General features: G+C 38.6%; 3 protein-coding genes across 3 annotated transcripts; 1 reads left to right on the top strand and 2 right to left on the bottom strand.

Annotated features, from left to right (window-relative positions):
• The first annotated feature begins 258 nt into the window (after positions 1-258).
• tspan10 (tetraspanin 10) lies at positions 259-1,550 on the top strand. Its single transcript, XM_008302881.1, has 3 exons — positions 259-348; positions 481-1,073; positions 1,209-1,550. Exons 1-3 carry the CDS (start codon positions 259-261, stop codon positions 1,513-1,515), a joined length of 990 nt encoding a protein of 329 aa, XP_008301103.1. The 3' UTR covers positions 1,516-1,550.
• An 867-nt stretch (positions 1,551-2,417) lies between these two features.
• Positions 2,418-4,047, bottom strand: LOC103373084 (retinal cone rhodopsin-sensitive cGMP 3',5'-cyclic phosphodiesterase subunit gamma). Its single transcript, XM_008302892.1, has 3 exons — positions 3,092-4,047; positions 2,969-3,009; positions 2,418-2,873 (listed from the first exon to the last, which is right to left on the bottom strand). The coding sequence occupies exons 1-3, from the start codon at positions 3,244-3,246 to the stop codon at positions 2,797-2,799; spliced, it is 273 nt and encodes a 90-aa protein (XP_008301114.1). The 5' UTR covers positions 3,247-4,047; the 3' UTR covers positions 2,418-2,796.
• Positions 4,048-10,758: 6,711 nt separating this feature from the next.
• Positions 10,759-17,905, bottom strand: LOC103373094 (CD48 antigen-like). The gene is made up of 7 exons (XM_008302902.1): positions 17,823-17,905; positions 15,281-15,601; positions 14,849-15,160; positions 12,788-13,087; positions 11,763-11,885; positions 11,604-11,665; positions 10,759-11,303 (listed from the first exon to the last, which is right to left on the bottom strand). Exons 1-7 carry the CDS (start codon positions 17,854-17,856, stop codon positions 11,262-11,264), a joined length of 1,194 nt encoding a protein of 397 aa, XP_008301124.1. The 5' UTR covers positions 17,857-17,905; the 3' UTR covers positions 10,759-11,261.
• Between the last annotated feature and the right edge of the window lie 1,859 nt (positions 17,906-19,764).

Raw genomic sequence — 19,764 nt, forward strand, 5'->3', positions numbered from 1 at the left:
CGGCAGAGTCACACACTTGTGTGTGTGCAGACTCCCATACGTGCTCTGATAGGCGTCTAATCCCTACACTGTGACTCTCACATGATGAAGAAATCCCACGCCTCCCAGCAGCCTGAGGCTAAACACAGCATGGTTACTCCACCTCAGCTCACATGCTTTCCTGTACTCTAGTGAATGCTGCCCCTATGTTTCAGTTTAGCTTGGGTCATTCTGTCCAGTGAAAAGCGGAGGGAGGTTCATGTCCCTGTGGTTTACAACATGAGGAGATATTTGGTGATAAAAAGAATTCCCTGGCCGTGGTTGAGGAGAGATACGACACAAAATGAGTCTAGTCCACTCATACCAAAGGTAAGTGTTTCACTAGGTTACATTTCTTTCTGAATATTGTGTTCTTGTGTCATATGAAATGTAGTTACGTGTTATAGGTGGCATTAGTTCTTGAAAATGATGATAGTTTGTTGCATTCCTGTCTATCCAAAGGCAGGATCTGCAAAAGAGGATGCTGAGGAGCTCGGCCATGTCACCACTGACTTTCAAGCAGGGACAAACAATGGACAGCACCAAGACAATCCCGCATTTACAAGGATCCAACCCCGCTACAGATATTCCTTAATGGACTATTTGCTAAAATACTTCCTGTTCCTATGCAATCTGTTGTTCACTGTTCTGGGTTTGGTGATCCTTGGTCTGGGGATGTGGGGCCTCATCAGCAAAGAATCATTTGCGCAGGAGAAGATTGGTGGTCTCGGCACTGACCCAATGCTGATACTTGTGACTCTGGGCCTTCTTCTCACTATGCTCTGCCTGTCGGGCTGTGTCGGTGCTATAAGAGAGAACTGCTGCTTACTGAAGCTGTTCTCCGCCATAGTGCTGGTGCTCATTACAGTTCAGGTACTGTTTGCCATTTTGGCATATAGCATGCAAGATCAGATTGGAGGCTACCTACGGTCAGGGATGTTAGCTGCCATGGCGGGTTACCAAGACGATCTGGATCTGAGGTTCATCACAGACGAGATTCAGTCAAATCTGCAGTGCTGTGGGGCAGATAACTACCGCGACTGGGAGATCAACATGTGAGTAGAGTGTGACCAACTTGGAAATATTTTTCTCTTGAAAAGTACATCATGACTTATTGGTCCTGATGCAGGAATGTCGTGGAAAACTAAGCATGCTACTCAGAATGTCACTAGATATTATTTGTCCCTCAGATATTACAACTGCTCAGCTCCGGGAGTGCTGGCCTGTGGCGTCCCTGCAACATGCTGTGTGGACCCTTTGGAGAATGGAACAGTTTGGAACTCTCAGTGTGGCGTAGGAGCCCAGCTGTTGGATGAGTTTACTGCTCAGAGTGTGATCTTCCTGGGAGGATGTCTGGGGGGAATCTCTCGCTGGATAGAGCTGCACGAGGGCCTGATCGGGATAGTTGCAGTTGTTGTAGTTGGAGTCCAGATCGTGGCTCTGTTCATCACTACGCGACTTCTGGAAAGTATCCAGTGGCATAAAGTTTACGTATAGCATGGAGTGATGAATACAACATTAATGAGTCCTGACTGGTTTGGGGGTTTTTTTTGTCTTTTTGTTTTTCAATCCTGGCATTGTCAGTCAGTTCATTGAACTTCACTACAAAGACTCATGTGATTATACTTGTTTTGCTGATGGCGACTTAAATGAAGACATACTAATTTAAAAATGTCAAATAGAGTAATATTGCATTTAAAGTTTTAAAGCCCAAAAACAAAAACATTTAACGTATTTAAGAATGTTGCCTTGCCTCGCTGTAACTCTAGACTCTGCTGTGTTGCAAAAACCTTCACTTCCTGGACAACTTCTTTAATCCTTTAACCTACTCTGAAAGGAAACATTCACAGTTTGCCCAGTCATCTTATTTTATAGACCAACTGTCCTCATGAGCTGCGGATAAAAACAAAGAAGCAACCATCTTTTTTAAGGGAATAATCTGACTTTTTGGAAAACAAACTTTTAACAACTTTTAAAGACATTTCCTGTCTTTTGCTGGGCTAAGCTAACAAGCCACTGTCTGTAAAATGACATTCACACATCAGTGGTATAATTTTTCTCTTCTAACCTGCTTCAAGAAAGCAGATTACGTCCCAGAATGTCAAAACATTCCCTTAACTATTAGCAAAAAGCCCACGATGCTGATGAAATGATACTAACCACGTGGAACCAGGCAGTGTTTAACTGATCCTGAAATACTTCGGCACTGTTCAGATTATTCTGCTGCTCACATATGCTGCTCTTTTTTTAAGGGAGAAATAAAGCATCATATTGTGTATTATGTAATGCTTCACACAGTAGTGTGATTTAATAACATGATATTCAGTTTGGCAATTACAAAAAGAATGAAGCATGAGAAAATATTTAAAGCTGCTTTAAAAATCCCAAGCTTTATTTTTAGTTTAAATATAACAAACACAGTGCTGACGGTTGTTCAGAAACTCCTGCAAGCCAGTAACCGAACTTTCAGTTCCAGCTCCCACTGCAGCCTCAGGCAATAACTCATTCAGCCTCAGTGTTTTATGGGCTTAAAAATGGCAGCTTGAGAGTCTTATGAAAATAGTTGTACTGTACAAAATGTCTTAGACAAAGAACAGCATTCTCAATATACATACATTACATAAATTAGACATTGCAATTGTAGTAGGAGGTTTGCAAGTCAAAAAAAAAAGCCACTATTGATGATCTAGACTGTTGAAATCAGTTACCGAAATTCCAAGTAACTTGAACGTGCCACATTAGTTCCCTTTGGTAAACAAAAAAAATCAGAGAAGAGACTTAGATGATTCCATACTGAGCTAGTTCATGCAGCTCTAGATGGCTGTACGCTTCCCATGGGCAGATCACAGTGATGTCTATGAAGGAAAGAACAAATAGTGATTAAAAAAAAAAGAAAAGCTGTTTGATAGGTGTGTAAGTGGTGTCATAGCCTAACTGTTCTAATTCTTACCACTGCCAAGCCACTCCATTCCAGGAATCTCCTCTCCAAAGCTGATGAAAAAATAAAATCAGAAGTGGTTTAGATATTTTGAAACTTTCTAGATGCATGAAAATGTATTTAAGAGTAGCTTACCCAATGACTCCCTTTTTGGGGGGCTTGCTCTTGAACTGCCGGGTGCTTCTCTGTTTGAACCTGGGTGGTCCCTTGTCTGTGGAGCCAGGACCAGCTGCTCTGAGGGGAGCTTTGATGCTAGACTTTGCTTCAGGTCTGGCTACATCCAAATTCATGTTCCTGTCGTTCAAGCTACAATGGGACAATAACTGTGTCAAAAAATACGATATAACGCCTGAAAAAAATCAAAACATTGTGCTTATTGTGGACAAAGCATTTTACTAGCATTGCTGTCAACACTATGGCCCTTATAAACCAATAACAATCAATATTCAATTCTATTTCTCTGTATTTTGCAATTTTGAAACACAAAGTGATATATAATAAAGTGTCCTACTGTAATTACAAACACTTCTAAATAACTGAAGAAATGCACTTATGTACAGATAACAAAGGCTCCTGTAATCTTGTGCTCGCGCTACAAATCAAACCTCCACAATGTCTCTAATCTTCAAAGCACCTTTGTAATCAGATTACTATAAAGACGTGCTGAATTTGCTTGTGATCTAACCTGACAGTAGCTCATAGAGTACTCACAGTCAGATTTTTTTTACCACTGAAAGGAGAACATTAATAAAAGGACAATTTGCTTTCGGGTATAGGTACAAAATGACAAAACAACAAGAAATAACACAATAACAAAATTTAAAGCTGAGAGATTTTTACTTTTGTGTGCATAATATGTAAACAAATTCTGTAAGGATTGTTACACAGGTATATTTACTCATACGTGCATGTAATGCAATACGGTACAAAAGCGCTGTAAAACATATGTATGCAAATTTTTAAATGTTGAAAATGTGGAACGTGAAAATTCTTTAACATGTTCATTACCGAAGTCATAATTAAATTCCTATTCATATAGATAAGGGTGGACATAATATTAGAAACACCTCTTTATATGATGCACTCCAGTTCAACACAACAGCAACTATGACCTCAGTCCGTCATGTATCTAATTAACACGAGTCAAAGAATCTGACTCAGCATCATTAAAGCAAATTTAACGAACTGTTGTGTTGGACTGCATGAAGTTGCACCAAATAAAGTGAGCACTGAGGACATGACTATTGTTAGGCACATACAAGTTTCCAAATTTCCACTTTTAAACCTGTCGATTACATTTTTTAAAATCTAATAAAGTGATTAATTTTTGAACAAATACAAGGAAAATCTGGTCCAAAAAGCACGCAAGGAGAAAAAAACTGATTCTAAATAGTATGTTTAAATGCATGAGTGTGTCCAAAATGCACAAATGCACTGAAGCTGGTCCACAGCTCAAAGATATTATCTAAGTTGTTGCTTATACTCACCGCCTGTGCTGCTGTGTATCTTCGTTGGTTGTATCGTAGAGGTCTGGGCTGCTGTTAAGTGATGAGCTGTGTTTAGTGAAGCCCTTTTATACGCTTCAGACCCTGAGAAGATTATGACGCTATCAGCTAATAAAGTCCCGTGAAGTCCTCATCACTTGTACACACACATCTTTAACACTACGTAAGCAACAGGATGTTCATGAATGATTGACAGGAATTTGAAGGCACAACAGTTGCCTGCTTTTGAGACTTTTCTGAACAGACACAAAACAGCAGAGACAAATGCAGATGTTTCTAGAAGAACCACCACATATCACCATTTTCCAGATGCTGCACATTTCTGGCAGGGGCTGAACTGTGGGATGTTCTCAGAATATGTTCCATCATCATCAGTATCTTCCCACCACCTACAAATATTACGCAACGCCCGCAGCCGAGAACAATCCAGCATGACCAGCGGTGTTCTCCTTTCATCAGCAGTCTCTCAGATTGAGTTGCATTATGACTGGTAATCCAATCCAAACTCCCACACACACATACACACACCTAGTCCATTCATCTATTGGTTTACTGCAGCGTCTGTCTGTAATCTGTACTGTTCGTACACATGCACACACGTGAGTCACATGTATGGACCATTTCCCTTCGTTTTTTTCTCTCTCACTGTTTCTCTTCATACCAAATATTCTGTACACAAACATGCATTGAATAGCGGTATCTGTATTTAAATGATGTATAAATCGTGACCTCTTTTAGATCATTTAGCTGAACTAACATCCTCGACAAACACTGAAAACAATAGAAGCTCAGGAGTGTGTATGCTGCTGGAAACAGGAATGTACGGTGCATGGACCAAATGCTTAATAAGCTTTTGTAGTGCTGTCTGAATGGTGTTAAATCTAGGACTGCAACTAACGATAATGGTACATTGTGGATTATTTCTCTGTTTTGTTTGTCATTCTGCATAATGAAGACACCCTCAGACTTTTATGTTTTATGTACATTGTGATGGTATACCTAAATACTATGGACTTGGAGTATTTGTACATTATGGAATTACACACATAAAATATATAAATGTTTAAAACTCAAATATTCAAAATAATTAGATATAAAACAGAGAAAAGCAAATTCACCAATTTGAGAAGCTTAAATGTGCAGTTGTTTAGCATGTCTGTCTATTTAAATGACTAAACAGTTTCTCAGTTATCAAAATTGTCAATTATTTTTCTGTCAGTCAAACCTAGCTGATTAATTAAACCCAGGTTTTGTCCTAGATGCATCAGTGGAGCACATAGTCTCTACTCTCAGTAAGATTGTAGGTAATATATACACACACTTGTATATGTAGCCTGCAGACAGCAGCTTGCCTTTCATACAGAGGTCACTGCTCATAGGTTGGTTTTACTTACACAGTGTTTATGTACAAAACCACTGCCTGGCCTAAATAGATATTTTATATAATTGTGCTCCAAATTATCTTTGTTGTACATTTTAGCTATAAATTATTAAAAGCATAAGACAGTCTATATCAGACTGTATAACAAGGATGGACTTAGCCACCGTGACGCCACCCGTTGGTTTCTGCACTGAGAAAATGAAGCCATTTTGCTACTTCCTGGATTTTTGAAGAGAGCAGGAGAGCAGTGATTGGTCAGACTGACCGAGAGCCGAGGACTCTCTGCCCAGCCCACATTTACCGGCTTCTGCTGCTGTCAGGTCAGTGTTAAAGTCATCTCAGTACCTGGTTGTTTTCATGTTCACATCTAGACTTATTACATCTAAAAGCAGCGACCTGTGTTACTGTACCTGAAGTTACCCTAAGTCAATATCAGACTGTGAAACCTCTGATGGTAAAACCTGATCTAGCGTCGTGTTTTGAAGTCGTTGAGGAAACTCATTATAGAACATTCTCACAGTATTCCATCATAATAAAATAACATTCAAGAAATGTTTTCTAGATGTTACCAAAATCTCAGATGACAACATTGTTTTATAAGATGTTCCTGTAATGTGACATTAACAAGGCTACATGTTCAGGCTACATGTCTGGTTCCCATGGCAACATGACACAGTGTGTGATATTGTAACTACACAGATTCAGTGATATGAGCAACATACAGCTCATGTTTGCAGATAAAACACATTCAAAAGAGAGCCACCATCGTGACACTGAAAACTGACTTTAGGCTCAGCATACCTGATAACCTACTAATCTCACTTCATAGTACAGCCCTCAGATCTTAAGGCCTGACAAACCAAACACTGCTGCAATGATGAAACACTAAACAGTATTTTGTCAGAAAAAAAAAAACAGCTGGACTGAATCAGACAATGATTTATCTGCACTCCAGCTTTAACACTCTTTAAGGGAATGGGAAAATTACTTGCGAGATTCAAATACTGAGGCAGAGACTACCAGAAGACAGGATGGATGTTCTGTGGAACATGTTGACTTGTAAAACATCTAGGACACAAATCTAACTGCTGTCTAAAGGAGGAACTCCCATATCCATCTGAGCCAAGCTCATATGTTAAAGCTGGTATCAGTGTGCAGTTAACCTGTCAAACAGAACACAACTCCATTAAAACAGATATTTAATTTTCATTAACTTGGTGTGTTTACAGCCTGGAGGACTGAAGAGGCATCCAAGGACACCAGGTGGATGAGTGATGAGGTTAAACATGGCAGATCACATCAGGTCAGTCCCTCTCTGAATGAAGCTGCAGGACTTTGACTCCAACAGCTGCAGAGTTTCCTACAGATCCTTAGAGGAAACCCAGAACTTCTTTCTTAGACTCTTCTTGCATTTGCTGGACAGTCAGTTCTGCACCATGATGTCATTGTCCTCTGGAGCCCTGATACAACCTGGATGCATGAGCTGTTCTATTTAATTCAACCATAAAAATGACACAATCTTAATTTTATGTTTTGAGTCTCCCACCTTTATAGACACCAATTTAAAGAGGATCAAGTGTTTGCTTGTTTAAATATCTGGAAAAAGCAAAGAATTGTCATGGTATTGTTGCATTTTCTTTACAGAACCACTGTTATGACGGGTCAGGAAACAAAGGGGTGGACACAGATCAGGCAGACAGGTGAAAGGTTTCAAAGAGTTTATTAAATTAAATAAACATGATAGACTAGACAAACCAGTATAGTGGGAGGAAACTAAACTGGGGCAGGGGGGGGACAGGGTAAACCAGAGTGAATGCAAAAAAGGGAGTAAACTACAAACACTAGGGAAGACTCTAAACTATGAACAGAGGGGGAACCTAAGACATCCTACGATGAATTAACTGAGCGAAAATAACCAAAAACTTAGTTAAATCAGCGGCAAGTGTGCCACAGTCGCAGAGGGGTTCAGGTGGCAGGTGCTCAGCAGGTAGGAGACAGCTGGGGGACCGGCAGGAACACAGGGTTTCAAAGACTATGCTCTGGCAGGGAGTAGTGGAATGAGCTGAGTTCCTTATGGAGCAGAAGGTGATTGTGGACAGGTGAGCTGATCCCCACAGCTGTCTCCAGTACCTGTAGTTAAGCAGGCTGCATGCTGGGCTGGGTGGACAGAGTGGGCAAGCAAGAGAGGTAGAGAGAAGGAGGGAGAAGAGAGTGATAGGAAGAGGAAAAATAGGGAGGCAGGCGAGGACTGAGGCGTGATGACAGTGTTTCGCTGTTCACTAATCTTAAAATCTTTGTTTGCAGATGTTTGTTTTTTTAAAGAGAGAAGCTGCTGTTTGCTTTTCTCAGCAGCAGTCTGAGAAGTTTCTACTGAGATCCAGTCTTTGGTCACATTTCACCAACTGTTGAGGCTCTAACATCAGCAGAATCTGATGTGTTAAAGTTTGACCAGACAAGGTTCCAGTTTTTGTTTTTTTACTATGTTGACCATCAGAAAGTTTTTATTGTTTATTTCCACATGAGGAATCTGAGTCAGTGTTCAGAACAGTTGATAGCAACAAGCAGACATAAAAGTGCTGCAGTTTATAATATAAATGGAGTATAAATATAAATAAGATGGAAAATAGAAGCAAAAATAATTCACTAATGTCCAGATAAAGATGTGATTAATCTGGAGTTGATTTTACTGCAGCAGCTGAGTATTCATGACTGATGTGAGACTAGTTTCGGTGTCTGAATGCCGAGTTGAGCTTCATGTGAAGCTGGCTGGCTGAAGCAGGAAGCAGCATCACTGAAGCTGCATTTGAAGCTGCTCTGAGGCCACGTTTTAACATTTTCACTTAAGTATAAAAGTATCAGCATCAAAATATGCTTTGAACGATTTCTGAATAATGTATTAAATAGGGCTGCAAGGTGGCTCGATGGTTAACGTTGTTGCCTCATAGCAAGAAGGTAATACAGGTAATACATGTGCCTTATTAGGCCTGATTCAAATGTTTTAGAGTCAAACTTCTTAACATATGACAGTAACTAATGTATTTTCACTAAAAGTCCAAGTTATTATAAAAGGTATCTGTATTTTTCCACCAGATTTATTGTTTAATTCTTGCACAAGTGTAGGGGAAGATGCTAAAACACAGCATACAACTGAAGTGAGTTATCAGTGCAAATCATTTCATATTTTATTGATACTAAAGGCTGTTACATCTGTACAACTTAAAGCTGCAAAAAAAATATATATTCAATTAGAAAAAGTGGCTTTTTTTTAATAGGCTTTTGCTGTGACAACATTTTCTGGGTGACCTTTGTTCAGTAAAATCCTGTTCATGTCTCCTGTCACATCCCCTCTTAAGAGGAAAGCAACACACCAACCAAAAGGAATGCAGGAGTCATTGTGAGGTGCACACAAAAACTGGAGTTTTATTTCAACAGTGCTTCAACGAAAAAAGGTGCACAAAAGTTTACAAAAAGAAGTGGGAGGAATGGGACAAAGTGGTGGTGTCAAACAATTAAAAATGAGAAAACAAAACAAGGCCTGACTAACTCTTCTGTAACAAAATAAACCCAAACAAAAGACCTAACTAACTTTTCTACAAACCAAGCCTTGCAATAAATACATAGGTGGCACCAACCAATAACCCTGGTGTGTATAACAAAAGTTTTCCTACGTGCTGAAAAGTGTAGGGTACCCAACTTACCTAACATCCCAACCTCACCACCACAGAAATGTACAGCCACGTTTCTAGTAAGTAAACCACGAGTCTCTCAGACAAAGCACCATGCAGTCACAACAGCAGCTCTCTTGATCTGATACTGGGCCTGGTTTTTATGCTGCAACACACCACAGCTGATTGTCCAGCTTGAGAGGTGGCAGTCAGCTTTCACACACACACACACACACACACACACACACACACACACACCCCTCTGGCACGTAACACTGCTGATACGAAGTGTTTTCACTGCACATTATAAAAACAGAATGCGGGATCAAGGTGAGGATATGTTACAAAAGTACAAAGAAAATATATATAAAATTACAGTTTAATGACTAAAGACAGCCTCAGCATCCTCCACTGAACATCAAACCATTCAGACATTTTAAACATTTACATCTTTATGACAAAACGCCTCATTTCCACAGTTTTGCTTCATGGCTGGCTGCGCCTCCTGCTGGTCAACACGAGGAAATGCATTCCATTACTGACAGAGGAAAACTTTAATGCAGAGACGCATCACCTGCACTAAAATGTAACCAATAAAATCTAGACAGAAATAAGCAAGAATGTTATTGTCATTTTGTGTCAGTTTTTTGTTGTTGTTTTGTGTCTCAGGTTGTGTTGTTCCCTCCTTTTTTTGTCAATTTGTCAATTTTTGGTGTGCTATCTTCTTTTTCTTTTTTTTTCGTTTTATGTCTCATTCGTTGTTGTTGTCTCAGCGTTGTTGTTTTGTCTCATTTGAGTAATTTCGTCTAAATTTAATTTACATTTTATGCCTGGATTTTGTCTTTCATCTTTGTGTGAATATTACAGTTAAAAATTATTTTAAAAATTATTGCAAATTATATACATTACAGTATATACTGTGTATACAGTGCATTACAGACTCTACAAAAATACCCATGAAAACCCAACAAACCAAAGGAGTCCCTCTGAGCAGCATATTAACAGAAAAGGATTGTAGGAACCATGAATAAGATGAAATATAAAGAGATTGATTTTATATTACTCATAATATTTTGACATGATTCATATTAATGTTAAGTATTGTTTGGTATTATTATGGTTAGTTATTTGTATATTTCTGATTATTTGTTGGGAGCTGGTCACATGGTGGTGAAGCTTATTTAGGTACCTGCTCACCAGTTGGTGAAGGAGAGGGTGAGTGGGATGCCGTATTTTTTGTTGACTGCAAGCTTGATCGTTGTGAGATTCATTTCATTATATTTTGTGCACGTTATATTAAGTTAACCTTTTTCCTTATTAAACTTTTGAAAGGTATTTGGATATCAGCGAATCTTTTGTACAGCGTGTCGAACAAAGAGCTAGGCCCAACTTCATCCTCTCAGCACTCTTTAGTTATTCATGAAGTCGCTACAAGGATTTAAGCAGCAGAATTGTTCCTGTAGACACCAAACATGTCATACCAGATGGTTTGGACCGTCTTTAACTGATGCTGATGTTCAAAAATAAACTTTTGTTTAAAAAAAATAAACTGATCATGAACCTGCACAACAAATTGGACCATATGAACTACGCAGAAAAGCAGATTTTGTGCATCTTTAGCCAGATTTCAGATGGAACTGTCTGGTTTTGCTTCAGTGGAGACCAACACTCGCAACCACTTATATTCTCTAAATGCAAGAGGAGAGCAGCAAGTACGAGAGGTGTGACTGGAAGGAAAAGTACCAGAAGGATCTTCACTGATTCCCAGTCGAACCAAGGAGACGTTCACCACTGTCCTGAAAGAAGATCATCATATGCATGTTTTTGTTTTGTTTGGGGTTTTTTTCAGCATTAAATATCATCATTTACCCAAAACTTTAGATGTAGCTGAGCACAAAGATGTTTTTTTGTGCTCCAGCTAAAAGAAAAATACCATTCTGGAAATGATTTGGAAATAAATCCTTGTGCTTGATTTTCTATTTCTATAAATCTCTCTATATCTATAAAATATCCGAACCAGCTTTTTAAGACGGCATAATTCGTGTATCTGCCTGTATCTGATTTTGATGCACAGATAGAAGTCTATGATTAGTTACCTGCGAGCCACCGTTGTCCTGTGGTGATGTCACTTGTCGCATTTCCACCGTCCCACAACAATCTAGATTAGAAATACCAGATTAAAAATAAAGACAACATACGGCTAAACAGCAATAAAGATTAACAGCAAGTGATAGAAATGCAGTGCATTCACATACTGGGTGCTCCACTGTTGTCTTTTGCTCTGCAGCGTATCCCCAATGTACAAAGCACTGCAAGAAGAGACACTGCAAGAAGTCCAACAGTCACGGCCCCAACAATCAAAAATAAGGTTTTATGATCTGTAAATGAATGAAAGTGTTAGATTTCATCTTTGGTTCAAGCTCTGATTGTTCAGAAACATGATGATGACCCAGACATGAACTACAGTTCTTATGTACAAAGTGCAGCTCAGTTAAAGCTAATGTGAGGCATCAGTGGTTAATGAATTAACAAAATGAAGTGGGTCTCTGCTGAAGTTAGTCGTTTTGGTATTGCACAGTTCACCCTGCATAAACAGGACCAATAATTACACTGATCAATAACTCTTTCAGAGGACATACAACATGTGAGAAGTGTTTTAACTAGGAAACTGAAAAATCTGAATTCCAACTATGAGGTTGTAAAACTACACGACAAAATGCATTTAAGTTCTGGTAAGAACTGACACCAGGTCAGTTTTACATCCATCCAGGTGTCACGGTCTGAACACTGGATCTGGTTTCTGTTCATGTCCTCTGTAACCAGCTGTGAGCATCAGTATTATGGGATGTGTCATAGTGTGAGCAGTCAGACTGCAGCAGTTTAATGTCTGTGACATAGAGTCACAGAAACAATCATTGGTACTCTGGATGTGTTTCTGGTTTCTGATCATTCACCAGAGAAAACTTTAAAAAGTGCATTCTGGGTAAACTTATTACGCTCATATCAGCATGTGTGATGGTGGTTGGCCAGAACAAGTTCTAGACCGGGGATCTCCAACTCCGGTCCCCATGAGCTACTGTCCTGCAGGTTTTAGACGTTTCCGTACTGCAACACACTTGACTCAAATCAATGGATCCTCAACAGACTTGTGTAGAACTTGACAACAAGCTGTTGGAGATCCATTCATTTGAGTCAGGTGTGTTGCACTGATGCTTATGCAGAACGATCCATCAGTAATCTGAACAGAAGTATGAAGTCCTGGTCAGACAGGGCAGCGTACCTGAGCGGTGAGGTGGACACCACTGTGTGGAGTTGAGCGATGCTGTTTCCTCACTGACAGGGTTCGCTGCTCTGCAGATGTAGATGCCTTCAGGCTGACTCTGGATCTGCAGAGGCAGCGTCAGGTTGACGGAGATGTCTGGGTCGCGGCTCTCATTCAACTTCTTCTCTTCTTTGTACCAGGACAAGGTAACTTCAGGCGCATTCCTCACTGAGCAAATGGCATAACAGATCCCATCATTTGCCAGCTGATATGTGATGCTTGCGTTTGCTGGTGTGATGTGTGGTTTGGGAACAAGTTCTGCAACAAAGAAAAGTCATGTGAAGAGGCATGAAATGAGGAAGGTGTCAGGTCACAAAATCAGATAGGCGTCACATTCATTTCCTGGTTCTTTATGGCGTCAACGCTTTTATTGTTGTTGACATTTGGCTGAAAATGTTGCCTCCTGAATATTCTAAAATCACTGGACCAGCTGGCAGAGAACATTCCCACAAGATTAGCTAATATTACCTACAAGTTCTTATTGTAATTTTTTTTTTATTTTTTTCAATCAAATGTTAAAAGAACATTTCAGGAATGTTTTAATTTCAGAAATGTAATGTGCTGTTTTATTGTCAACATTTAGAGAACATTGTCAGTAACAAAGATCATGTTCCGTCATAACAAAAGAAAGAGGAAGATTCACAAAATGTTTTCTAAATGATATCGACGCCTCAGATGGCAGAATGTTCCTTTAAGAGGCGTTTCTGTACTGTGATACATTAGCTAAAGTAGGACATTGTGCCTGTAATGTTCTGACAACATTTTGGTGTTCTTGTTGAGGAAACACATAATAGAATGTAAAATAAAAACATTCCCACAATCTTCCACAGTATTATGCATCTTATAGAGTTCCTGTACTGTGATATAATAAAGGTGGAACTTCAGTCTTGTTGTTAACAGAACACAAAACGGCACATTCTTCTATAAAACATTCTCACAATGTTTCATTGTAATGAAGGAGGAACGTTTCCTACCAAGACCTAAGATGACAGAACATTTTTTTATGCAGTTATTTTATTCCTTTGACAAGGTTTATTATATTTCAAGATGTTATTATGACGTCAGATGACAGAACGTTCTTTGTAAGACTCCTGTAATGTGATATATTGGGGTGGAATATTTAGCCTTGTTGTTGAGGGAACGAATGTAGAACGTTCTCCTATAAAAAAATTCTGACAACGTTCCACGATAACAAAGGAAGCATGTTCTTTACCAACATTAAAAAATGTTCTCCAGTTGATATCTTCTATCAGAATGTTCTTTATGCAGAATGTTTTAAAATGTTCCTGTAATATAATTTATTTAGGGTGGAACATAGAGGTTTATTCTACAAAATGTTCCCTCAGTGATAACAAATGGCATTCCTGTATTGCTATGTATTACAGGTAGAACATTTAGCCTTGTAGTTGACGGAACGCATTATAGAGTGTTCTGCTATAGAACGTTCCATCATAACACAGGAAAAACCTTCTCAAACATTCAAAAAATGTTTTCCAGATGTTGCCAGAACGTCCTTTAAAAGACGTTCCTGTACTGCAATATATTAACAAAAGAGGAACATTCTGTAATGTTCCGTAATCCTGTAATGTTCTGAGGATGTGTTGGGGATATTGTTGAGGAACACGTTATAGAATATACTATTACTTATAGAATCTATTAAACATTCCCAAAATGTTCCGCAGCGTTCCGGGATAACAAAAAAGGGACAATGTTCTCAGTGCAACGTTCAGTTTTGAGCATGTTGGAGCACAACACTCTAACATGTTATCACCAAACATTTTTAGAACATCTTTAGGTTTTCTACCTTTGGGGTGAATATTCTGGGAACTAAAAGAAATGTTCTCACTGAAAACATGAGTACAACTTTGCAGAACTTTCTCAGAGCATTCTTGGGACTTCAGAGGTTTTATAGCTACTGAGCAATAAACAAGCTGAACACAGCCTCAGGTTGAGGAAGGTTTTCGTTTAGTTCACACTGAACGAGACCGACATGTAAAATGGTCCTTGTAGAACACCCACCATAGACCGTGATGAAATACTGCCTCAGGATGTACAGTTCGCTTCCAATCAGCATCTTCACGCAGTAGTACCCAGCCAGGTCTCTTGTCACGCTGGTAAAGGTGAGAGCTCCAGTGTGCTCGTTCAGCTGCAGAACATCCTTAAAGGTTTCATTGATGAAAGTCTTGAAGTCCTTCCACTGAGCGATCAGTGTTCCAACAAAGTCTCGACCCTTAGTCCACTTCACAGTATGGTGTTTCTGTAGCTCTTTTATTCCAGGATCCAGAGTGACGTTGTTCCCGTCCAGAACATTAACATTAATAACTGTATTATCTGGAAAAATCACAGATACTATGTTACTAATATATTTACAAAGCAAGAAAACCACTTGCTTCAAAAACGTTTTAATAAAGTGATATGAATATTATTATAGGCAGTAAAAGGTTGTCTTACCGTGGACAGTTAGGTTAAATCTTTGGAGCAGGGTTCCTGTTTCTGTGAGAACCTGAACCAGAAATATGCCACTGTCATTGACGGTGAGGTTAGAGATGGTGATTGACGCCGTTTCTATATTTGTTTGTAGCCTGTTTCCAAATCTGGTCCCGTTGACAAGAGTGATTTGTCCATTGGTGACAATGGTTATTGCTAAAACCGGTTGATGCTGGCCATAGGTCCACAGATAGTCCTTAGACTGATGCGCTGTTTGGTTCAGATGTAAGGTCACAGTCTCTCCATCCCGCTTCGTTACTGGTGGTTCTTCACCAAATGCAAAGCCTGAAAGGAAGATGTATGTAAACGATGTATGAATACATAACAATGTGAAGCATTCCTCCTTTTAGTCAACAATCAAAATACGCCTAAATAACTGGAGCAGTTATGTTTTTGTGGTGAACCACTGGATCAGTGATTCAGTGGAACCACTTCAGAGGTGCCTCTGATGGCGATAAAGGAGGCCACAGCCAGTTCCTGAACTCTCATTGGCCACCCCCGATCTGATAGGTCATTCACTGAATCTCTGATGTCCAAGTTTCAGGGAATGCAACTGGTGTTCAAATGCAAGTGAAAGCAGCATTAGAAGACTCTATCGGACATGTGTGGCAGCAACCAATCAGCTGTCCAGCCCATGGCTTTGGTTGAAAAAGGGGCGACACAGAGCTTAAAGCGTTAACAGGGGCCGAAGTTGAGTTTGTTGCTTCCACCTGTTTGTAGGAGTCCTTCCTCTGAGCTAAGAAAATAATAATCAACATTAGCTGCATCTATTAATGTGAGTCAGGTGAGATTACAACACTAACCAACAAGGACTTAATCAAGGTTTTAACTAACAGGAGCTGGAGTTTAAATTGTTGCTTTTAGTTATTTGTAGGAGTCTTTCCTCTAAGTTTATTAACAGTAAACTTTAGCTACTGTTATTAACATGAGTCCGGTCAGATTACAACACCCACCAGTAATGAATGTGGAAAGCTGGAGTTCAGTTTGTTGCTTCCAGCTTTAAGGAGTCTTTCCTTTGAGCTTAACAATTACCTGAACATCAACAGCAGCAGGATCCATATGGACGTCTCAAAAAAAAATTACGCAATACACAACAAAACAGAGAGGTCATTAAATATTTTGAATGGTGTATTCTCACCAACATGGAGACATGATTGATCAGAACCAAACAGTTTATCAGCTGCAGTTACAGTTACATCCCCAGCTCCATCACAGCTGGATGTTATATAAAAGTCTGGTGCATTTATTAAAGTCACATTCTTTTTAAATGTCAAATCCAGTTGTTTTTTTTTTAAATTTGGGAGATTGCAGTTTCACAGCAGGACATATGCAGTAGTGACGTTAGTGTGTGTTTGGATGAACAGCAGAACGGGACATCTCTGATCATTAAAGTAACTGAATACTGCAAAATAACGATGAAAACATAATTTACTGGAACATGCGTAGCTGTAGTTTGGTAAATTTTCATCACAGTTTTGAAATCATGATAAACTTTATCCCCTCTGTTGTGAAGGGTGGTCGCCCTAAAAACTAAAACTGTGTTTGTCTGTGCCCACCAGATTATTAGTAGCTTTTGCTGTCAAAAAATAATAAACCAAAGGATATCAGAGTGAGATTTCAGCATCATAGTGTGACTTTGACTCTGCCTGTCTGGAGCAGTGAGAGCTGGCTTCAGAGCTTGCCTGAAAATCTGCACATTTTTAGGATTTTTTCAGCCTCAAAGTAGTTCATTGGCAGATATCAGTACATTCAGCGGTACACAGCAAAGACTAATTCTTAACAGTTAATTCGGCGAGCATTGTTAAAAGAAATATAAAACGAGGCTCGTGTTGCAGCCTGCAGACTGACCCAATGTGTCCACGGAGACGTCATGCGATTAAATATCAAGATTACGTTTGTGTTCCATTTCCTGCTTTTGAACGTGAGCACAAAACCAAAACTAGTTCGCGAAAAAACAGCTTTACTTACTTTAATGTGTCGGATTTATCACTGAATAACTGAATACCTGCTTATTTCTACTTTTATTATCGTTATTACCTGTACGGTTTCTGGAAGGAAAACAACAATAACAACAACAACAACAACAACACACGGACTTCACACTAAAACTCTGCAAATGTGGATAAAACATACAGTCATTTATGAGCTTATTAATTGAATCATCTTGAAAGCAACACTTTCTTGCTTTAAAATACTACTTTTGTAATTTAGTTTCACTTTCGTCTGCGGTCTTAAAATAAATAAAAATAAAAAAATAAGTCCACAGTGAATGTTTGTCGTCAACTTTCACTGACAAAACCCGTAAAACAGCGTTTTTATGATATCTACATAATATATATATGGAATATAGATATAGAACAATATATAACGGAACACTAGATAGAAAAAGTCTCACCTGTGATTTATTTCTATACTTCTATAAAACATCACAGCTGAACGCAGTAAAGTGAAACAATTCGGAGCCAACGAACTTGTTCATTACAATAACGAATAAAAGAGCATTTACCTGCGAAAAACAGCAGCAGCACACCTGGATTCATGTCTGCAGCTCTTAGAGTCAGTTCAGGATTATCTGACTGAATGTGATCCAGCCTCCCCACGTGACTCAGCGCTGGAAATGATGTTATCTTTTGTCTACAGATGTGAATGAAAGTATTGTTGTTTTTTCATGGCTCTATATGCTCCACCAAAGTTAGAATTTAGCTGTTTTAAAAACTTTTTTCAACCAAAATAAAGTCACAGGTCAAATAAAAATCACTATTAATTAAAATGTGTCTGAATAATGTTGGGCTTAAAGAAGAAAAGCTGTTCAGGCATTAATGTTTGATTCAAGAAAAGCTCTTTAAGCATTAATGTTTGATTGGTGCTTCCAGGTTTCAGTGGTGTTCTGCTCCAGCTGTGCTTATCATTGCATATATCTGATAATAGCTTCAACACACACTGGCCTCTATGTTTTCCTTATACAACACCTTCAGTTTAGATGATTGTTGTTGTTGCTGTGTTATGGCTCCACCTGCCCTGTGTCATGAAAAATATATGCTGCTTCTACTGTCAGTGTAACAGAGGCTGTCATCCATCTGGATAACTAGATTTTAGATTTTCTCTCATTTTTTTTTCTATTTAGACAGTTTCACAACAGCACAGAACACCAATGAAGTGGATGTGCAACTCATTAACTCAGCAAAATACACTACCACAGTATAAAAGGCAGGAGGTAGTTTGCTTTTCGTCCAGTCACATGAATTACTGTGGGCCACAAAAACAGAGAAGTTCAAGAAAACTTATGTCTGTGTATCAAAAAGAATTAATATGCATTTGAATAACCAGATTTTGTTTAGGCTCATGAAGTACGTTTTTTGTTTTTGTTTTTTTACCTCAGTAACACCTGTTTCTCTATGTTTCTATCTCATATTCTTCTTCAGAATCAGATTTCACTTTGTTTTACTGTTGGGACAGAGTCTTGTGTCTGTATAGGTCTCGTGTCCTTTTAGTTACTTCCTGTTTAGTTTTAAATATGCCTTTCATTGTGAAATAGTCATGACACTTAATCTATTGATCCGTGTTCAGGGATGATTCTATAGAATTCTAAATGATTCCATAGAACTTTAAATGATTCCATAGAATTCTGACTGATTCTATAGAATTCTAAACACTGGGATTTTTTAGGGTTCTGTGGAATCATTTAGAATTCTAGAGATTTTTTTTTAGGGTTCTATGGAGTCATTTAGAATTCTATAGAATCATTTAGAATTCTATAGATTTTTATTAGGGTTCTATAGAATCATTTAGAATTCTATATAGTCACTCAAAATTCTATGGAATCATCTAGAATTTCTATAGAATTAGTTAAAGTTCTATGGAATTGCTTCGAGTTCTATAGAATTATTTAGAATTCTATGGAATCATTTAGAGTTCTATAGAATCGTTTCGAGTTCTATGGAATTATTTCAAATTCTATGGAATCATTTCGAATTTTATAGAAGTTTTTAGCGTTCTATAGAATCACTTGTGATATCACAGTGCATGTTGTGATGTCACGATGTATGTTATTGCGATGTCACAATGTGTGTTGTGATGTCAACGTGCATGTTATGTGACGTCAGTGTTAGTGACGTCACAGATTTACAAAAAAAACCCAAAAACTTTCTGTTAAAAAACTTTTACATTTTGTTTAACTTTTATTGCCAGTCATCCGTAGCAGGTCCAGTCCAGTAGGTGGTGGTTGGACACCAAAGAAGAAGAAGAAGATGGAGACGCAGCAGCACCAGAAGAAGAAGAAGAAGAAGAAGAATACAGTTGATACTGTATAAGTTCACTTCTACAGTTGAAACCAGAAGTTTACATACACTGTCTAAAAAGACATATAACCTTTTTTTTCTCACTGTCTGACATAAAATGTGACTAAACTTTTCCTGTTTTAGGCCAGTTAGGATGATCAAAATTCTTTC

Source organism: Stegastes partitus, unplaced genomic scaffold (genome assembly GCF_000690725.1).
Source record: "Stegastes partitus isolate 25-593 unplaced genomic scaffold, Stegastes_partitus-1.0.2 Scaffold38, whole genome shotgun sequence".
NCBI lineage: Eukaryota > Metazoa > Chordata > Actinopteri > Pomacentridae > Stegastes > Stegastes partitus.